Source organism: Dipodomys merriami, unplaced genomic scaffold (assembly GCF_024711535.1).
Source record: "Dipodomys merriami isolate MVZ:Mamm:240054 unplaced genomic scaffold, mDipMer1.0.p SCAF_97, whole genome shotgun sequence".
In the NCBI taxonomy this organism is placed as follows: domain Eukaryota; kingdom Metazoa; phylum Chordata; class Mammalia; order Rodentia; family Heteromyidae; genus Dipodomys; species Dipodomys merriami.
The window spans coordinates 4,837,919-4,853,147 of NW_027206590.1; the positions used below are offsets into that span (position 1 = coordinate 4,837,919).

The following is a 15,229-nucleotide window of genomic DNA, read 5'->3' on the forward strand; positions in this document are numbered from 1 at the left end:
ACTCTTACCTCCAAAAAGCCAAAAGTGAAGCTATATATGGCTCAAGTAGGAGAGTATTAGTCTTAAGAACAAAAGCTCAGCCAGGTGCTGGTGGCTCATGCCTGTAATCCTAGCCACGCAGGAGACTGAGATCTAAGGAGCACGGCTCAAAGCCAGCCCAGGCAGGAAACCCATGAGACTCTTCTCCAATAAACCACCAGAAAACCAGAAGTGGTGCTATGGCTCAAGTGGTAGAGTGCTAGCTTTGAGCTGAAGAGCTGAGGGACAGCGCCCAAGCCCAGAGTTCAAGCCCCACGACCAAAAACAACAACAACAGAAAGAACAAAAACTCAGAGACAGTGCCCAGGTCCTGAGTTCAAGCCCCAGGATTAGCACCAAAAACAAAACAAAACAAAACAAAACCATACACACACAAAATAAAACCCCCCAGAACCAGCCTGGAAACACTGTGGCTGATTTCATCATCGAGGCCTGGGACAGTGGGTAGAGAGCGAGTCCCCTGTCCAGTACCACATATAACTGGGCAGCAAGAGTGTCTTATGAACTTCCACAGGAGAATATGTGCATTTCTCGTAAGTGGGAGCAGGCATAAGGCTTGGAACAGCTGTGGGCGATTGTACTCAGTATTCTGGATTTTGTTAATTTTTAGCTACAAGAACATAAGCACTACAGGAGAGACCAGGAGTAATGAGCCACAAGTCAGAGTGTGGACTGGGCTCAGGATCTCCACTGAGGGGCAGATACAGCCCATCTAACTGTATATTCAGACTGAAACTAATAGCAAAACGACCACATAACTCACTGAGAAAAACCAGTGTTCGTCTTAAGACTGAACCGCTGTGGCTACCTTAGACCTAATCCCCTGAGCACTCAGACTGGGAAGATGAATACCAGCTAAGGGTCATGACAAGCCCACTGCAGACCAGCTATGCAGCCCTGGCAGTGACAGCAGATGTAATCTACAGCGGTCAGTGGTCCAGAGCAGGGCCTCTGAAACAGGGGCATTTCCCTGCCTCCTTGTCACAGGACATGTGTGCAGTCTGGATTGTTGCTACTAGGAAGGCTGCCAACTTCAGGAAGAAGCAGCCACGCTGCGACACTCCAGCACACCTAGGGCAGTTCCCAGAATAACGAAAGACCCAGCCTGCATATCACACTGCCAAGGCTTGGCTCTGGAACACTGACCCAGGCCATACCCCCCTGTATGGGGGGTAGCCACTTCCATTTTCCAGATAAAGAAATCAAAGCTACAAAGATTAACTATTTGGCCCAAAGTCATCCAATTTATAAGCAGTAGTGCTCTAATTTCAGCTCCAGATTGTGGCTCAGCTTCTTTCCCTGGAAGACGGGCCTGACAGTAGCATAGTTGCCTCCAGTCTCAGTACAAAAGGAACGCTGCAAACTCCATACAAGCAGAATACATGAAGGTGCTTCGCCCACAGCTGTGTGAAAGCTGACCAGTCACCAGCCACGCTATCTAATGAGTCACAAGCAAAAATTGCTAGGAGCACGCACTCCCCACCCCCTTTGACAGACTACCTGACTTCTTCTCCAAGAGAAAATGAACCCCATCCACCTGACTGGCCCTCACTGCTGGGCCCAGTACGCGTGTACACGCGCACACACGCACTCACGCACGCATGCAGACACAGACACAGACACAGACACAGACACAGACACAGACACAGACACACACACACACACACACACACGCGCGCGCGCGCGCGCGCGCCTCACCTTGCCGGCATAGTGGATGATGCAGAAGTCAGCCTTGTCTTTCAGCTGCTTGGGCTTCTGGAACTTGGGGTGGGTGCCCTGCTCCTGCACCACCTTCTCCACAAAGCTCTTATCGGTGGCTTTGGGGAACCAGCACTCCTCATCCAGCAGGGCCAGGATGCCAGGGGGACCAGCCTGAAGAAAGCATAGCACCAGCCCCGGTGAGCAAGATGTGGAGCCACAAGAGGCCAGAACCCAGTGTGGGCATCTCAGGACCACAAGGTGGCCATCACATGAGACAGTACAACTGAAGAGTTCCAGTCTAAAAAGAGACCTCTGTGGTCTAGGCTGCCACTAAGAGACACTTACCCAATGATCTACTGTAGTTCTGTAGCACTAGTGAAGCCCTGAAAAGCACAACTCAATCACCCTGCACACCCAAAGTATCTGGTCGCCACGTGTCTGAGGCTTGTCCTGGTGGCTATCACTAGACTCAAGGCACCTCTCCCAGAGCAGCACCCCAGTGCCCTGTCTATGCAGCTACAATGATGAGGTGACAGTAAAAGAGTACCCCCAAAACCCAACAGCTTTCTGAACAGTGAACTTAGAAGAAGAAAGCATTCTACCATTACCAAGACACTGTCAGACAAGACTTAAAGACTTAAATTTTGATTGATTAGGAAAAGTAAGTAGCATTTTCATGTGAAAATGGTGGCGAGTGCCAGCCCCCTGCCCCTAGAGGTGCTTTCAAAGTGAAAAGACTTCCTCCAGAGCCTCCAGACTAACTAATGGGATAAAAGCTGTTGAACTGTGTTAGTGTTCCATGGGGCTAGGCCAATCTCCATACATGCAGCCAGGGAGAGCGTCCGACCCTGTAGTCTATGGTTCTGTGCTGCAGCAGAAGTGTCTGGGACAGGACCTTCCTCAACAAAAGCATAGCTGTTTCTTTAATACAATAAAAAGCATGTGGGCCTTGTGAGTCTACTGGCCAGGACGCTTGGCCATGTCCCCACCTGGCCACAGGCTCTTCTCAGAGGGAAGCACCCAGGGGGCTTCTAGACTTAACCCTCTAAGTAGCATCGACAGCCAAAGGAACCAGACATTCTTTTTGTTGTTGTTGTTGGTCATGGGGCTTGAACTCTGGGCCTGGGTGCTGTCCCTCAGCTCTTCAGCTCAAGGCTAGCGCTCTTCAGCTCAAGGCTAGCTAGCACTTGAGCTACAGCGCCACTTTCGGAACCAGACATTCTTTAACCAGCAAGGGGCTGGGGTGTAGAGTGAGCATCACAAAAGAACATAGAAAGGTCTGTAATAAAGATCAGGTTGGCCCTTACTGGCTTCTCAATAAGGTCAATGCAGGGCTGCAGGTCCAGGCCAAAGTCAATGAAGTTCCACTCGATGCCCTCACGCTGGTACTCTTCTTGCTCCAGGATGAACATGGTGTGGTTGAAGAGCTGTTGCAGCTTCTCATTGGTGTAGTTGATGCACAGCTGCTCGAAGGAGTTGAGCTGCAGAGGGAAAGCATCGTCAGAGAGGCCCCTCCCAAAAGCCCAGGAATGCGGGGAGCCACGGGAGAGGGCAGCAGGATGCTGGGAGGGATGCTGCAGGCTCCACCATCTGCAGTCTGCACTCCATGGGCTCCAGTGCCTGTCCCACACTACCCCAACCACCAGAAGTCTTCACCCTCTGGGGCCTGTGGGCCGCTACAGCAGCCTGGCAAAGCCCATCTCTGAATGATGCTTTAAAATGCATAAACTGAAGTACTAAGGAAAGACATTATATTGAATATAACTAACACTGCACCATAACGTGAAAAATATCTGATTTCCATTAGTGACAGGCATTGCTAATACAATAGTGGTTTGCGTAACTTTGTTGGATTCACAGTTGACAAAACTGCATGAACTGGGTAGAGGTGGCTCATACCTATAATCCTAGATACTCAGGAGGCTGAGATCTGAGGACTGGGGTTCAAAGCCAGTCCAGGCAAGGAAGTCTGTAAGACTCTTATCTCCAATTAAAGTACCAAAAACAAAAGCTGAAAGTGGAGCTATGACTGAAGTGGTAAAGTGCTAATCTTAAGCAAAAAAGCTCAGGGACAGTGTCCATGCCCTGAGTTCAAGCCCCAGAACTGGTGTACATGCATCCTCGCATGTGTACATGTGCATACACACATACACACACTCAAACCCACCTGCACGATTTCAAAGAAAGGTCAGAGAAAAATGACAATACTGCTTTCCCAAATCTGAGGTCCTGTTTCCCCTGTGCATCACAGATTAAAAACTTCTAATCTACTTTATTTAATCAGGTTTTCCCATTAGATTTCAAAGCTTTCATGGGCAAGGACAATGTCTTACACCAGAGAAGAATAAAAAACAAGTAGGGGCACCATCCATGAAGTCTCCAAGAGTATACCTACTTTCTGAGTGGTGGTGAACAGTCTTGTGGAAGTTAAAGGAGCTGGCCCGTGCAGACAGCCATGGGCCCAGGGAAGAGAACTATCAACCCCAGCAGAGGGGAACCAAGAGGAGGTAGCATGGTGGGTAGACATAAAGGGTAAAGGAAGCTTACATCAAAGATCTCAAAGCCAGCAATGTCCAGGATCCCAATGAACGATGCACCCTGCCTCTTGGTCTTGTCCAGAGCTTTATTGATACGTAGCACCAGCCAGCGGAACATCCGCTCATAGGTGGCCTTGGCCAAGGCTTCAATGGCAAAGTCAGCCTGGGGACAACATTCGATGAAACAGGGTGTCAGGTATGAAGTTTTAAAACCCCCATGCCCTTTGCCCCAGTAATTTCCCTGTGATGGCCTTCCTCATTGGAAACAGTACTAAATATAGAATAGTGAAGAAGACTCATGCATATGTTCACTGCAGTATCATGAAAACAGTTTCAACAACCCACAGCCAGGCACTGGTCACTCCCGCCTGTAATCCTAGCTACTCAGGAGGCTGAGATCTGAGGAACACGGTTCAAAGGCAGCCCAGGCAAGGAAAGTCCGTGAGACTCTTATCTCCAATAAACCACTAGAAAACCGGAAGTAGCACTGTGGCTCAAGCGGTAGAGCGCTTGCCTTAAGCTGAAGAGCGCAGGGACAGCACCCAAGCCCAGAGTTCAAGCCCCATGACAGACCCCCCCCCCCAAAAAAAACCACAACCCACAAATCCAATAATACAGGAACAGAAACTTAGGTATTTGCAAAGACCTTTTAAAATAAAACGGTGACATAGGAAGGTAGTTATAGAAATAACTGAATGTTGGGGCTGGGAAGGTGGCTCAGTGGTAGAGCCTTGCAAACCTGAGGCCCTGGGTTCGATTCCTCAGCACCACATAAGCAAAAAGAAAAAAGCCAGAAGTGGCGCTGTGGCTCAAGTGGTAGAGTGCTAGCCTTGAGCTGAAGAGCTGAGGGACAGTGCACAGGCCCAGAGTTCAGGCCCCATGACTGGACCCAAAAAAAAAAAAAAAAAAGAAATGACTGAATGCCTGAGACTTGATTTAAAATAATGCAGTGGAGATTAATGATGAACCAAGATGGGCCTTCAGATTCTGCTGAAGTTGACAGCCCCCTCAACATGACAGGCACACAGGGGCCTTTCCATTATTCCCTCTCATTGGGCATATATTTGAAAAGTTCCATAATAAAAGTCAAAGTGATAACTAACTTTAAAAAAAAAAAAAAAAACTTTCCAAGAAATAGCTGCCCAAACCCATCAGCCGCACTGGACATTGATTAAACGGAACTAAGCAACTCAATGGCAGCAATGAGAGGGAGGGAATGAATGGGAAAGAAGGAACAGCTGATGCTATGCAAAGGAAAGGAATGTACATATCACCCGATGTGGAAGAAATAACTGTATTGTCAAAGCTCATAGAACTCATAAACTTTATAGACCACGATAGACAATTTACCCCATGAAAGTTAGAATGTGTGACTTTAACTAAGCATCACTATCCCACAATACTGTGAAATGTGTGAAATTATGTAATCAATCACAATAAAGAATTTGCAAAAAAATAAATAAAAATAAAAATAATTAAAAATAAAAAAATAATATTAAAAGAAAAAGAAATAGCTGCCCAATAACAATTATCACTGGTTAGGACTATGACAACATTTTTCCTTATCTTGACATTTGTGTATTGCCAATGTAGTACTTCTAATTTAAAAAGACTTAAGGTTGCTCCTTAATTACCAAGGATATAAAAAGCAAAAATTGTGTATACTGCCGATAGAGAACAATGCTCTTGTCTTTTATGCAATGGCTCCGCACAGAAGAGTCACAGGATGTCAGCAGTCTAGCATGGGGTCCTTAAAAAAAAAAACTGTCTGGCGCCAGTGGCTCACAGCTGTAATCGTAGCTACCTAGGAGGCTGAGATCTGAGGATCGTGGTTCAAAGCCAGCCCAGGCAGGAAAATCCATGAGACTCATCGCTAATAAACCACCAAAAACCAGAAGTGGTGCTATGGCTCAAGTGGCAGAACACTAACCTTGAGCAAAAAAGGCTCAGGGAAGCCGGCACTGGTGGCTCACACCTGTAATCCTAGCTATTCAGGAGGCTGAGATCTGAGGATCACGGTTCAAAGCCAGCAGGGTCAGGAAAGTCTGTGAGACTTTCAATTAACCACCAGAAAACCAGAAGTGGTACTGTGGCTCAAGTGATAAAGTGCTAGCCTTGAGCTGAAGAGCTGAGGGACAGCGCCCAAGCCCAGACCAAAAATAATGATGATGATGATGATGATGATGATGATGATGATGATGATGATGATGATGTCATCTTCCAAGTACTAAGAGATAAGATGGGCACCATGACTAAAACCAGAAACCCCAACAAAAAAGCAGTCTGGCCTAGAAGTGATCTGGACTCCAGGGGTGGCAAGTACTTTGGCCAGGCATGGACAGGAAAGCCTCTAGCACACGTAACAAAGCAGGTGGAGGAGAAACGGCCAGCTGGCTTAGGCTCTCAAGAGTGGCGAAGGCTGCCACCCTGGCACAGAGCCATTCTACAGAAACATCGGGTTCTTATTTCATAGAAACACATGCCAATGTCCTCAATTTCTATGCAGCCTCAAGAAGGAACATCCCAGGCATGAGGCTTTGGTAAGGCCACTCCCCAAGCTCTAAGTGGAGGCACCACCTTGCTCTCTGTGGTACTGCAGACTGAGTAAGGAAATCCCATGCAGTGAATCCACACAAAGGCCTCACACCTGACCTAGCCCCAGCACCAAACCCAGCCCCAGCCCCAGTCCCAGGCAGCCATACCTGCTCTTTAGTCTGTGCCTTCTGCACGTAATCTCTTCCCACCTTGATGCGTGGGGTGAGGATGCCTCTGGTGAAATCAGTCACGTTGATCCCCAGAAGGTGGGACACCTTTTGGGCAGCTGAGATTTTCAGAATAAAGGAGGAGGGGTTAGATACAAGGCTTAATTAGACCCAAGAGAACAAGCCCTCTACTCAGACTAGAGGGAAAGGAAGGGAAGCAGCCATTATTACCACCAGAACAACCGAACCTAGGCAGCCTTCACCTCCTAAGTGGACACCTCATATCACTAGCAAAATGGGTCCTTACCCCAAAATAGAACCGAGGGGAGGCAGGTCCTCCCTTGTGCCAGAGGCACGGTGACATGTGGCACCACAATAGCATCTTGTACAAACCACAACCCAGTACTAAGGGAGAGACCCTAAGAATGATCAACATGGACAATCACACGGAGCTGTAACAGCTCTGAGGGAAGAGCAGCAGCTGAGCGAGCATGCTTCATCACATCACATCCTGACATGCTCATAGGCAAGGCTCGGGTTTCTTTCACAGAGAAGGAAAGCACCATTTCAGTATTCAGGATAAGTGGCTTGGCCTCAGGAAGCAATGAGAAAAGCCCTGGTCTACGTGATCGGTAATTTCTCTAGCTCATTCTGATGCTTGTGGTATGAGAAAAAAAGTAGGGTCATGTTCCAGTATATTTTTACATCTGTATGAAAAATAAAGGAAAATGGGCACAGTGACAAACACAGTGGCAAATCCCAACCACTTGAAAGGCTAAGACTGGAGGATCACAAGTTTAAGGACAATCTGGGCGACACAGTATGACCACACTCTACCCTCTGCCCATCTCAAATAAAAAAAATCAGAATAGACCAGGTGCTGGTGGCTCACACTTGTAATCCTAGCTACTCAGAAAACTGAGATCTGAGGATCTGAGTTTAAAGCCAGACTGGGCAGTCAAGTCCATGAGACTTATCTCCAATGAACCACCAAAACACAGGAAGTGGCACTGTGGCTCACAGAAGTAGAACGCTAGCCTTGAACAAAAAAGCTCAGGGGCAGTGCTCAGGACCTGAGTTCAAGCCCAAGTGACCCACCCCCGCCCCCACCAAATCCAAACAGAAAGGTACACAGCCATAAAAACACAAAAATTAATAAAGAAAGAGACAGGAATTTCAACATTACTTCTGAACAATCCCACCCCACCCCCTTGCCCCAGACAGCTGGCCTGTGGTGCGGATGTGTTAACGTCACCTGTGTTGTCAGGCATGGAGGCCTGGTCGGTGTTGCGTTCCTTCTTGAAGACGATGTTGCCGAGCTGAAGAACCCCTGAGATGACCCGCAGCAAGCCTTCAGGGTACAGCAAAGGGGGTCAGAAGCAGACAGGAGGTCAAAGGGAACTCCTCTGTGTGGAGGTAGCACTCCCCAGGGATAGGCAAGTTAAGACAAGCCCCACTTCCTGGGGCTCTAGGGTGACTGGATGGTACTCTGGAATGTAGAGGTCTCACCCCCACCTGCCACTATGGCCTCTGTCTCCCCCATATCCCTCAGACCCATTTATGGGCAGCCCTATTCTGATAGGAACCGCAATAATATGCCAATGTTTCTAAATCTGGACTGAGGACATGCTTCTAGCTCAGGACCCACTACTTGCTTTATATAAAGTTTTATTGGAACATAGTCATGAGCATTTATTTACACATTGTCTGTGGCTGTTATTCACTCTCTCGACACATACTCTGTTCCAAAGTAGACATAGCCAGAAAATGGGGCACACTCCTCAACTCCATCATTCCCTAGACTATAGCTCCTCCCAGTCCACACTGACGGTCATCTGGGTGTCACTAACAGGGCCCTGGCTGGCCGGCCACAGAGCCACACTCCAGCCAGCCACTCAGCAGAGATGGAACAAAAACATCCCAGTCAGCACTGGCAAAGGCTGCCTCAGTGGACCCACAGCACACAAGCAGATACTTGTGGTACCAGCAGAAACAAAACCCTTAAGACCTAAGCCAACCCCCTCAGGGCCTTCCTCTAGATTCTACAGCGTTCTCTAAGCATCAAGTACCCCTCAGGGTTCCTTCCCAGGACACGGGGCCAGCCTCTCCTACCCCTAACTGTAAGAGGAACAGTCTGTACCCATTTGCTCTTCTTCTGGGATGCCCATAATCCTCATGGCCTCCATAGTCTCCTGGAACATGTCCTTGTCCTGCTGCCCGGGGATGGTGACGTGCCCATTGGACAGGAAGCGGTATTTGTTGTATGGCTCCAACAGAAGGTCAGCTGCAAGGGGTGAAGAGCAAGGGCTGATCAGCAAGTATTGAAAGCAGAAGCCTTGCCAATCTAGTGCCTCCAAGATTTAGAGACATGGCAACAGCCTCAAGAGCCCAGGGATGTCCTGGGATCTGTGGTCCCATCCCTGTGGACTCCTCAGGTATGAGGCTGACAGGTACATAGCACAGAAGAGCATGAGGCCCTGGACTCAAGATCCTGCCTGTGACCCATTCTAGCCTCTCTCCTGAATGCTCAGAAACTGTCCTTGGATGGCCTAAGGACAGGAGTCAGAGTTATTTCTCCTCCCCAAACAATGCTGATCTTTCAACACCCACAATGGTACACAGCTCCGCACACCAGGAGGGGCCTAAGTGCTTCAACCCAACAGAGCTATGACTCACTCTTCAAGTGCTCGCCAGCCCCGGAAAGCAGGTAGTAGAAGATGTGGAAGGTCCGTTCCTCCTTGGCTTGGCGGATGGCACGAGACTTCTCCAAGAGATCTTGACAGGCATTAAGGAGCAATATAATACGAGGTGGAGGGAAGGTAAGGCCTTGGTTTTCCTCTTATCCCCACCTAAAAGGAACTAAATATCACCAGGAAGAAAAATGGCACAAAATGGCAAAACAAAAACAAACTATATTGGTCCCATACTTCCAGCAGAGTTAGTTATCCAAAGTGTCAGCTGATAGTTCACGCCTGCGATCCTAACCTGAAGAGGCTAAGATCTGAGGATTGTGGTCCAAAGCCAGACTCCAATAAACCACCAGAAAACCAGAAGCAGAGCTGTGGCTCCAAGTGGTAAAGCACTAGCCTTAAGCAAAAGGAGCTCGGGGACAGAACCCAGAATCTGAGTTCAAACCCCATGACTGACCAAAAAGAAAGCTAAAGGACAGCAAGCAACCAGGCCATAGTACTAAACCACCTTAAGACTGGGCACTGGTGGCTCATACCTGTAAAAAATACTCAGGAGGCTGAGATCGAGGATCACAGTTCAAAAAGTCTGCCAGAGCAATAAAGTCCATGACACTCTTATCTCCAGTGAACCACCAGAAAACTGGAAGTGGCACTATGGTTCAAAGTGGTAGAGAACTAGGCTTGACCAAAAAAACTTCATATTCAAGCACCATGATTGACCCCCACGCCCCCCGTCAAAAAAAAAAAAAAAAAGCTGTGGGTTATACCTTGGAGAGTCTATTCCGTTCTGACCAGAAACAGGAGACTGGAGTACTTTACAAGCAAAGGCCATAAGCATGAGACACATAGCATTCACAAAGACATCAATGTCCCTAGGAATGTGCTTATGGTTTTCAGTAGTTCACCCCTAATAGGCACAGAACTGTACCCTACCATAAAACCCAAGCTCTCTGTTGGGTTTATAATGCCCTCATCCTGGTAACGCCCCAACTCTACAAAGGTAGTGTCACAATGAGCCCAAAAAAGGGAAAGCGCTGAAACAAGGAAGATTCCTCTCCTCTGGGAAGACACCTTTTCCTTCCAGACCCCACCTCTTATTCAATCAGCGATAAGGATACAAGTCTCAATGTTGGCACCCACGATGTAGCCATTGACATCAAAGTTGATGCGAATGAATTTTCCCTGAGAAAAAGCAAATAAAATGATGAGATACTCCTGCTTACAGAGTTGGGGAGCAAGGAGTAAGCCAGAGACCCAACACTTTGTCTCACATCTAGAAGGAGAAAGCCAAGGGACTACAGGTGCCCGTTTAACAAGCAGGATGCAAAGGCATCATGTTGTCTGTCCAAAGCCAGGAGCCTGGGTCCAGCCCAGCCTGGGCTGGGCTCCTGGCACAGAAGGGAGGCAAGGAGGCTCACTGGTACCACCCTTGGCCCTGGGAACTTTTGGACACTGTTATAGTACAGCACTCTGCTCACTCCCTCACTGGCTCTTCCGCCTTAGGTGAAGTTGGTTAAAGATGCTGTTTATGGCCATCTTAATTAAGAGAGAGAGGGCAACACCACACTGGCAGGAACCATCTAGACCAGGGAGCACCAAGTTTGAATCCTTCTCACTCTGAGATGAGAGCCCAGGTGGAAAGTCATGTGGAACATCACAAAACTGTCTCAATATCTGTCCCAAGAACTGGGGTACCACTGGCTGCTACTCACAAATCGTGAGGAGTTGTCATTCTTCACTGTCTTGGCATTTCCAAAGGCCTCCAGGATGGGGTTGGCCTGCAGCAGCTGCCGCTCCAGCTCCCCCTGTGAAGGAACCCAGAGACTTGTGAAGGCCAGGTAGTAGTTGGGCCTGCCAGGCCTGCTCTACCTCAATGGCAGACACAAGCCTGCAGGCCCAATGTGCTAGCAACAGAGGCTTCTAGAAGCTGCTGCTCCAGCTTCAACTAGGCTCCTAATTATTCCAAGGCCACCTTCCCACTGGGCCTTTGGAGAATGTACTGGTTTTAATGCCCATGGACTGACCAGAGGAGAAAGCAAACGCTCCTGTGGCTCCAAGAACCCAGACATGGAGGAACCTATTTGAGAGCAATGAATGAACTAAGAGAGGTGGCATGGCCCTTCCCTGGGACAGACCCATCCTGTGTACACTGGCTTCTGGCCCCTCCCTGTCTCTAATCCTCACTTTTTTTCCTTTTCACAAGACAAGAAGGTGTCAGATCTTCAGAAGACACACTGTGGCCTAGTCATTATCCTTTTTGGCCCCTATCCTGACACCCCAAACCTAATCCTACCATAGCAGAGTCTAGTATAAAATCACTAGGACATTTATGGGGTCTGAGCTATTCATCAATAATGTCAACCAATCCTACTTATGGGCTGCTGGTGCTGTGTGGCTAGAAAAAGGTACCCGATGCCTTCTCATCTCTCACAATTCTGGGGGTGGGCAAGATGAGGCATACCCACATCACAAAAGAAGCTGAGGTTGAAGGAGAAGGAATGATTTTCCCAAGGTCATCCAGAAACCAATGGGCAAAGCAGCCGTCAAACTCAAGGCTGCTGCCTCATCTATTAGCTGCTATGACATCCGCCCAAGCCCCATGTCAGGGTTCTGCCCGGTCAGGCTTTCTTGATAGCAGCTATCATCCACCTGACTGGCCAGGTAACAGCCAGGGCTGGCTGAGGAAAACAGGATCTCATTCCCTGTCACAGCTGGACCATCAAGGGGAAAGAACTCACACAGGGCCAGGCGGAGTTTGTCTTTATTAGCAAAGCTGGAGGTCAGCCAGAGCTTTACGGGAACAGCAGCTGCCTCTGAATGATGAAAGGAAAGCTGGCAGCAGCTACAGGAGCTCCCAGGAGACGGAGATGCCAGCCCTCCAGCACACCTTCCACAGACACAACCTATCTCTGCAGGGTACCAAGGATGTTCTATAGTCCAGTTCAAGCTGGCTGAAGACCCACCAAGGCCAGAAGGGGACTAGGCAAAGCCTCCCTCCCCCACTCAGCCATCTTCAGACAGGGCTCCTCCCAGACTGGGAAAGTACAGGTAGAGTCCATCCGGTGCCTTGCTCCTAAAGGGAGGTCAACAAGGCCGGGCCAAGGGGCAAGCTGGAGCAGGATGCACATGTGCGCCTGTATTCAGCAGACGTGGACACCAACTCCCACCCACGAGTCTCAGGCAGGTCTGGAAGCCGGCCCCGGGGAAGTCAGCCGAGGCAGCCTGCGGAGCCAGATTTGGATAGAGCCACTCCCACCCACTGAAGCTCCTCACCCAGTCCAGGCCTGGCTGCCAGGCTGGCCGAGCCACTCCCCTTCCCGCAGACATACATAGTGCATGTCTGTGTCCCACCAGAGCCTGCGCCCGCCTGGCTTGAAGGCAATGCTGAGGCCTCTGTTCCGAACCACATGAGAGTTACCATGGAAAGTGGGACCAACAGGCTGACTGGGAAAAGTCACTGAATACAGGGCGTTCCCTGCCAACTGTGAAGATGGCTAACCTATACAATTTCCTCTATCGACATCTAATTAGGCACAGCAGACTTTGATTTTTTTTTTTTTTTGGTATGAAATCTGCATGATACGAACTGATCCTTCTAAGTTTGGAACTGCCAATTTAGTTTCTGAAAGGTTTCACTGGGTAGTGTTTCTGACAGTGGACTCCAGCTAGTGCATTAAAAACACCGAGAGAGGATGGAGGCCACAGAGCACTGATAGGACTGGAAGTCTGAACAGTCCCTTCCTCCAAGCCCAGCTTTGCCAACCTGCAGACCTGGCCAAAGCCCAACATTGTGCTTGACTTCCATGTCTTAGGATGACCAAGCAGACACTCCAAGTACAAGAAAAAGAACTCCCCTCCAGAGATGCCACTATAGGCCTCTCAATACAAGACTGGCCAGCCAAGTTTGAGAGTGCTTCACATGGAAAATTCAGGCATGAAAATAAACTACACTGGCCAGTGGCCTTTTACACTGAGGGCCCAATCAGTGACTGGACCTTAGGTAGACACAGAGCCAGGGATAGGTGCCTTCCATGTCTGGACAGCTTTGCTCTCACTGCCAATCCCCCTAAGCCCTCACAATCTGCCATCTTCACTGAGTGCTGGAAGCTAGCCTTCCCCTAGACACCTGGGTTCAGACGTAAGCATCTGGGGCCCTTTTACTGCTCATGGTGGTCCTGCCTCCTCTCCTTCACAGGGAATCCAGTGGCACACTCCTGAGAGCCAGTCACAGACCAGGCATTTGATAAATAGTTGGGAGACAGATTGTACTGAAAATGCAGAGACAGAAAACCACAACTAGAGAACTCCAAACCTCGCAGATCTGTTTTACAACAGATCTCCTCAAAGAGTGGAAAATTGGAGGGGAGAAAGAGAGAGAGAAAGAGAAAAAAAAAACACCTTTATTAGTTTCTAAATATAACTCCTGACACCCATGGAAAAAACTCAGAGCCTTGAGAGGCTTGGCACATGAAAAGTTGCTTCTGGGTCAGTTCCAGAAGACTACACATGAGGACATTCTGCAGGACGCACCCCAGATCTGCATGCAGACACACGCCCCGACTTACTGATGAATGCTGTACACAGCAAGCCAGTAAGGATGGAGCCACCAAGGGTGACAGAACTCCCCTGATGGCCTCAGGGGACATTGCTGGTACTTAGATTTCACAGTGCAGTCTAAGTATGCTTGAAGAAAGAGAAAGCACCCCATGATCATGCTTAAGACTAACCACCCCAGCCCCTAGAAACTCCAGTGGGACCTCCTGACATTGCTTAGCAGCAGATGAGGGACAAGCCACCTGTATCTGGTGAGGACCACCAAGGCTATGGGGCTCCAGGAGAGCAGATGCCCATTCCACAGTGCCACGGTCAGGTTCTGCCTGGAACATGACAGCTGCTAGCACTGGTGGGAGTCTGAGCAATACTGCAGTTGTGAGAACAGCTAGGTCATGAGATGAACCCATTCTGCGAGGGTCATTGGTTCAGAGTGCACAAGAAGTTACTGTGTGTCATACCAGCCCCTCCTCCCAAAACAGTGAGCCGAGCCTACAAGAAGAGTTCTAGCTGCAGAAAGTGACAATGTGTGGAGTGAAAAGCTGCTCAGGAAAAAAAAAATACAGAATCCAAGGGCACACGATGGCAGAACACGCATTCCCGGTGCAGAACGTGCAGTAAACGTGCAGCTCACCTAGCCAGGACACTGTTGAATTCCACCAAAATCCATCAAGAGGGAGAGGGAGAAAAAGGGAAGTGAGATGACTTTCCAATTACCCTTTCTCTCTCTGTGGGGGGCTGTCCTCCCAGAGGCATTTCCATAGCAAGGAAAAGAAATAGATTTCCCAAGCAGGCCTGCTCAAGACCCTAAGTCTTGGGCTTTTTCTCCAGCCTTCGCATAGAAGACATCCAGCAACTGGGTACCTACACCAAGGGTGCTGCTAGGCAAACCCTGGGCTGGCTCCAGTCTCCCTGGATACTTGGAAAGTTGCAAGGCTGAGAGCAGAATGGGATGGCCACCACCCGACCACTCCCAAGACTCTGCCATCTACAAAAATGGGTAGGCCTC

The 15,229-nt window shown here is 49.0% G+C and overlaps 1 protein-coding gene across 1 annotated transcript in view; it reads right to left on the minus strand.

Moving 5' to 3' along the window:
- LOC138821988 (myosin-9) overlaps positions 1-15,229 on the minus strand; it is a 94,665-nt gene that overhangs the window by 26,584 nt on the left and 52,852 nt on the right. Inside the window, exons 6-14 of the mRNA XM_070014494.1 lie at positions 11,382-11,474; positions 10,788-10,851; positions 9,656-9,754; positions 9,120-9,263; positions 8,235-8,330; positions 6,980-7,098; positions 4,288-4,440; positions 3,048-3,221; positions 1,738-1,911 (exon numbers count right to left, since the gene is read on the minus strand). Coding sequence (XP_069870595.1) covers positions 1,738-1,911; positions 3,048-3,221; positions 4,288-4,440; positions 6,980-7,098; positions 8,235-8,330; positions 9,120-9,263; positions 9,656-9,754; positions 10,788-10,851; positions 11,382-11,474 — 1,116 coding nt within the window. The remainder of the gene's footprint in view (positions 1-1,737; positions 1,912-3,047; positions 3,222-4,287; positions 4,441-6,979; positions 7,099-8,234; positions 8,331-9,119; positions 9,264-9,655; positions 9,755-10,787; positions 10,852-11,381; positions 11,475-15,229) is intronic.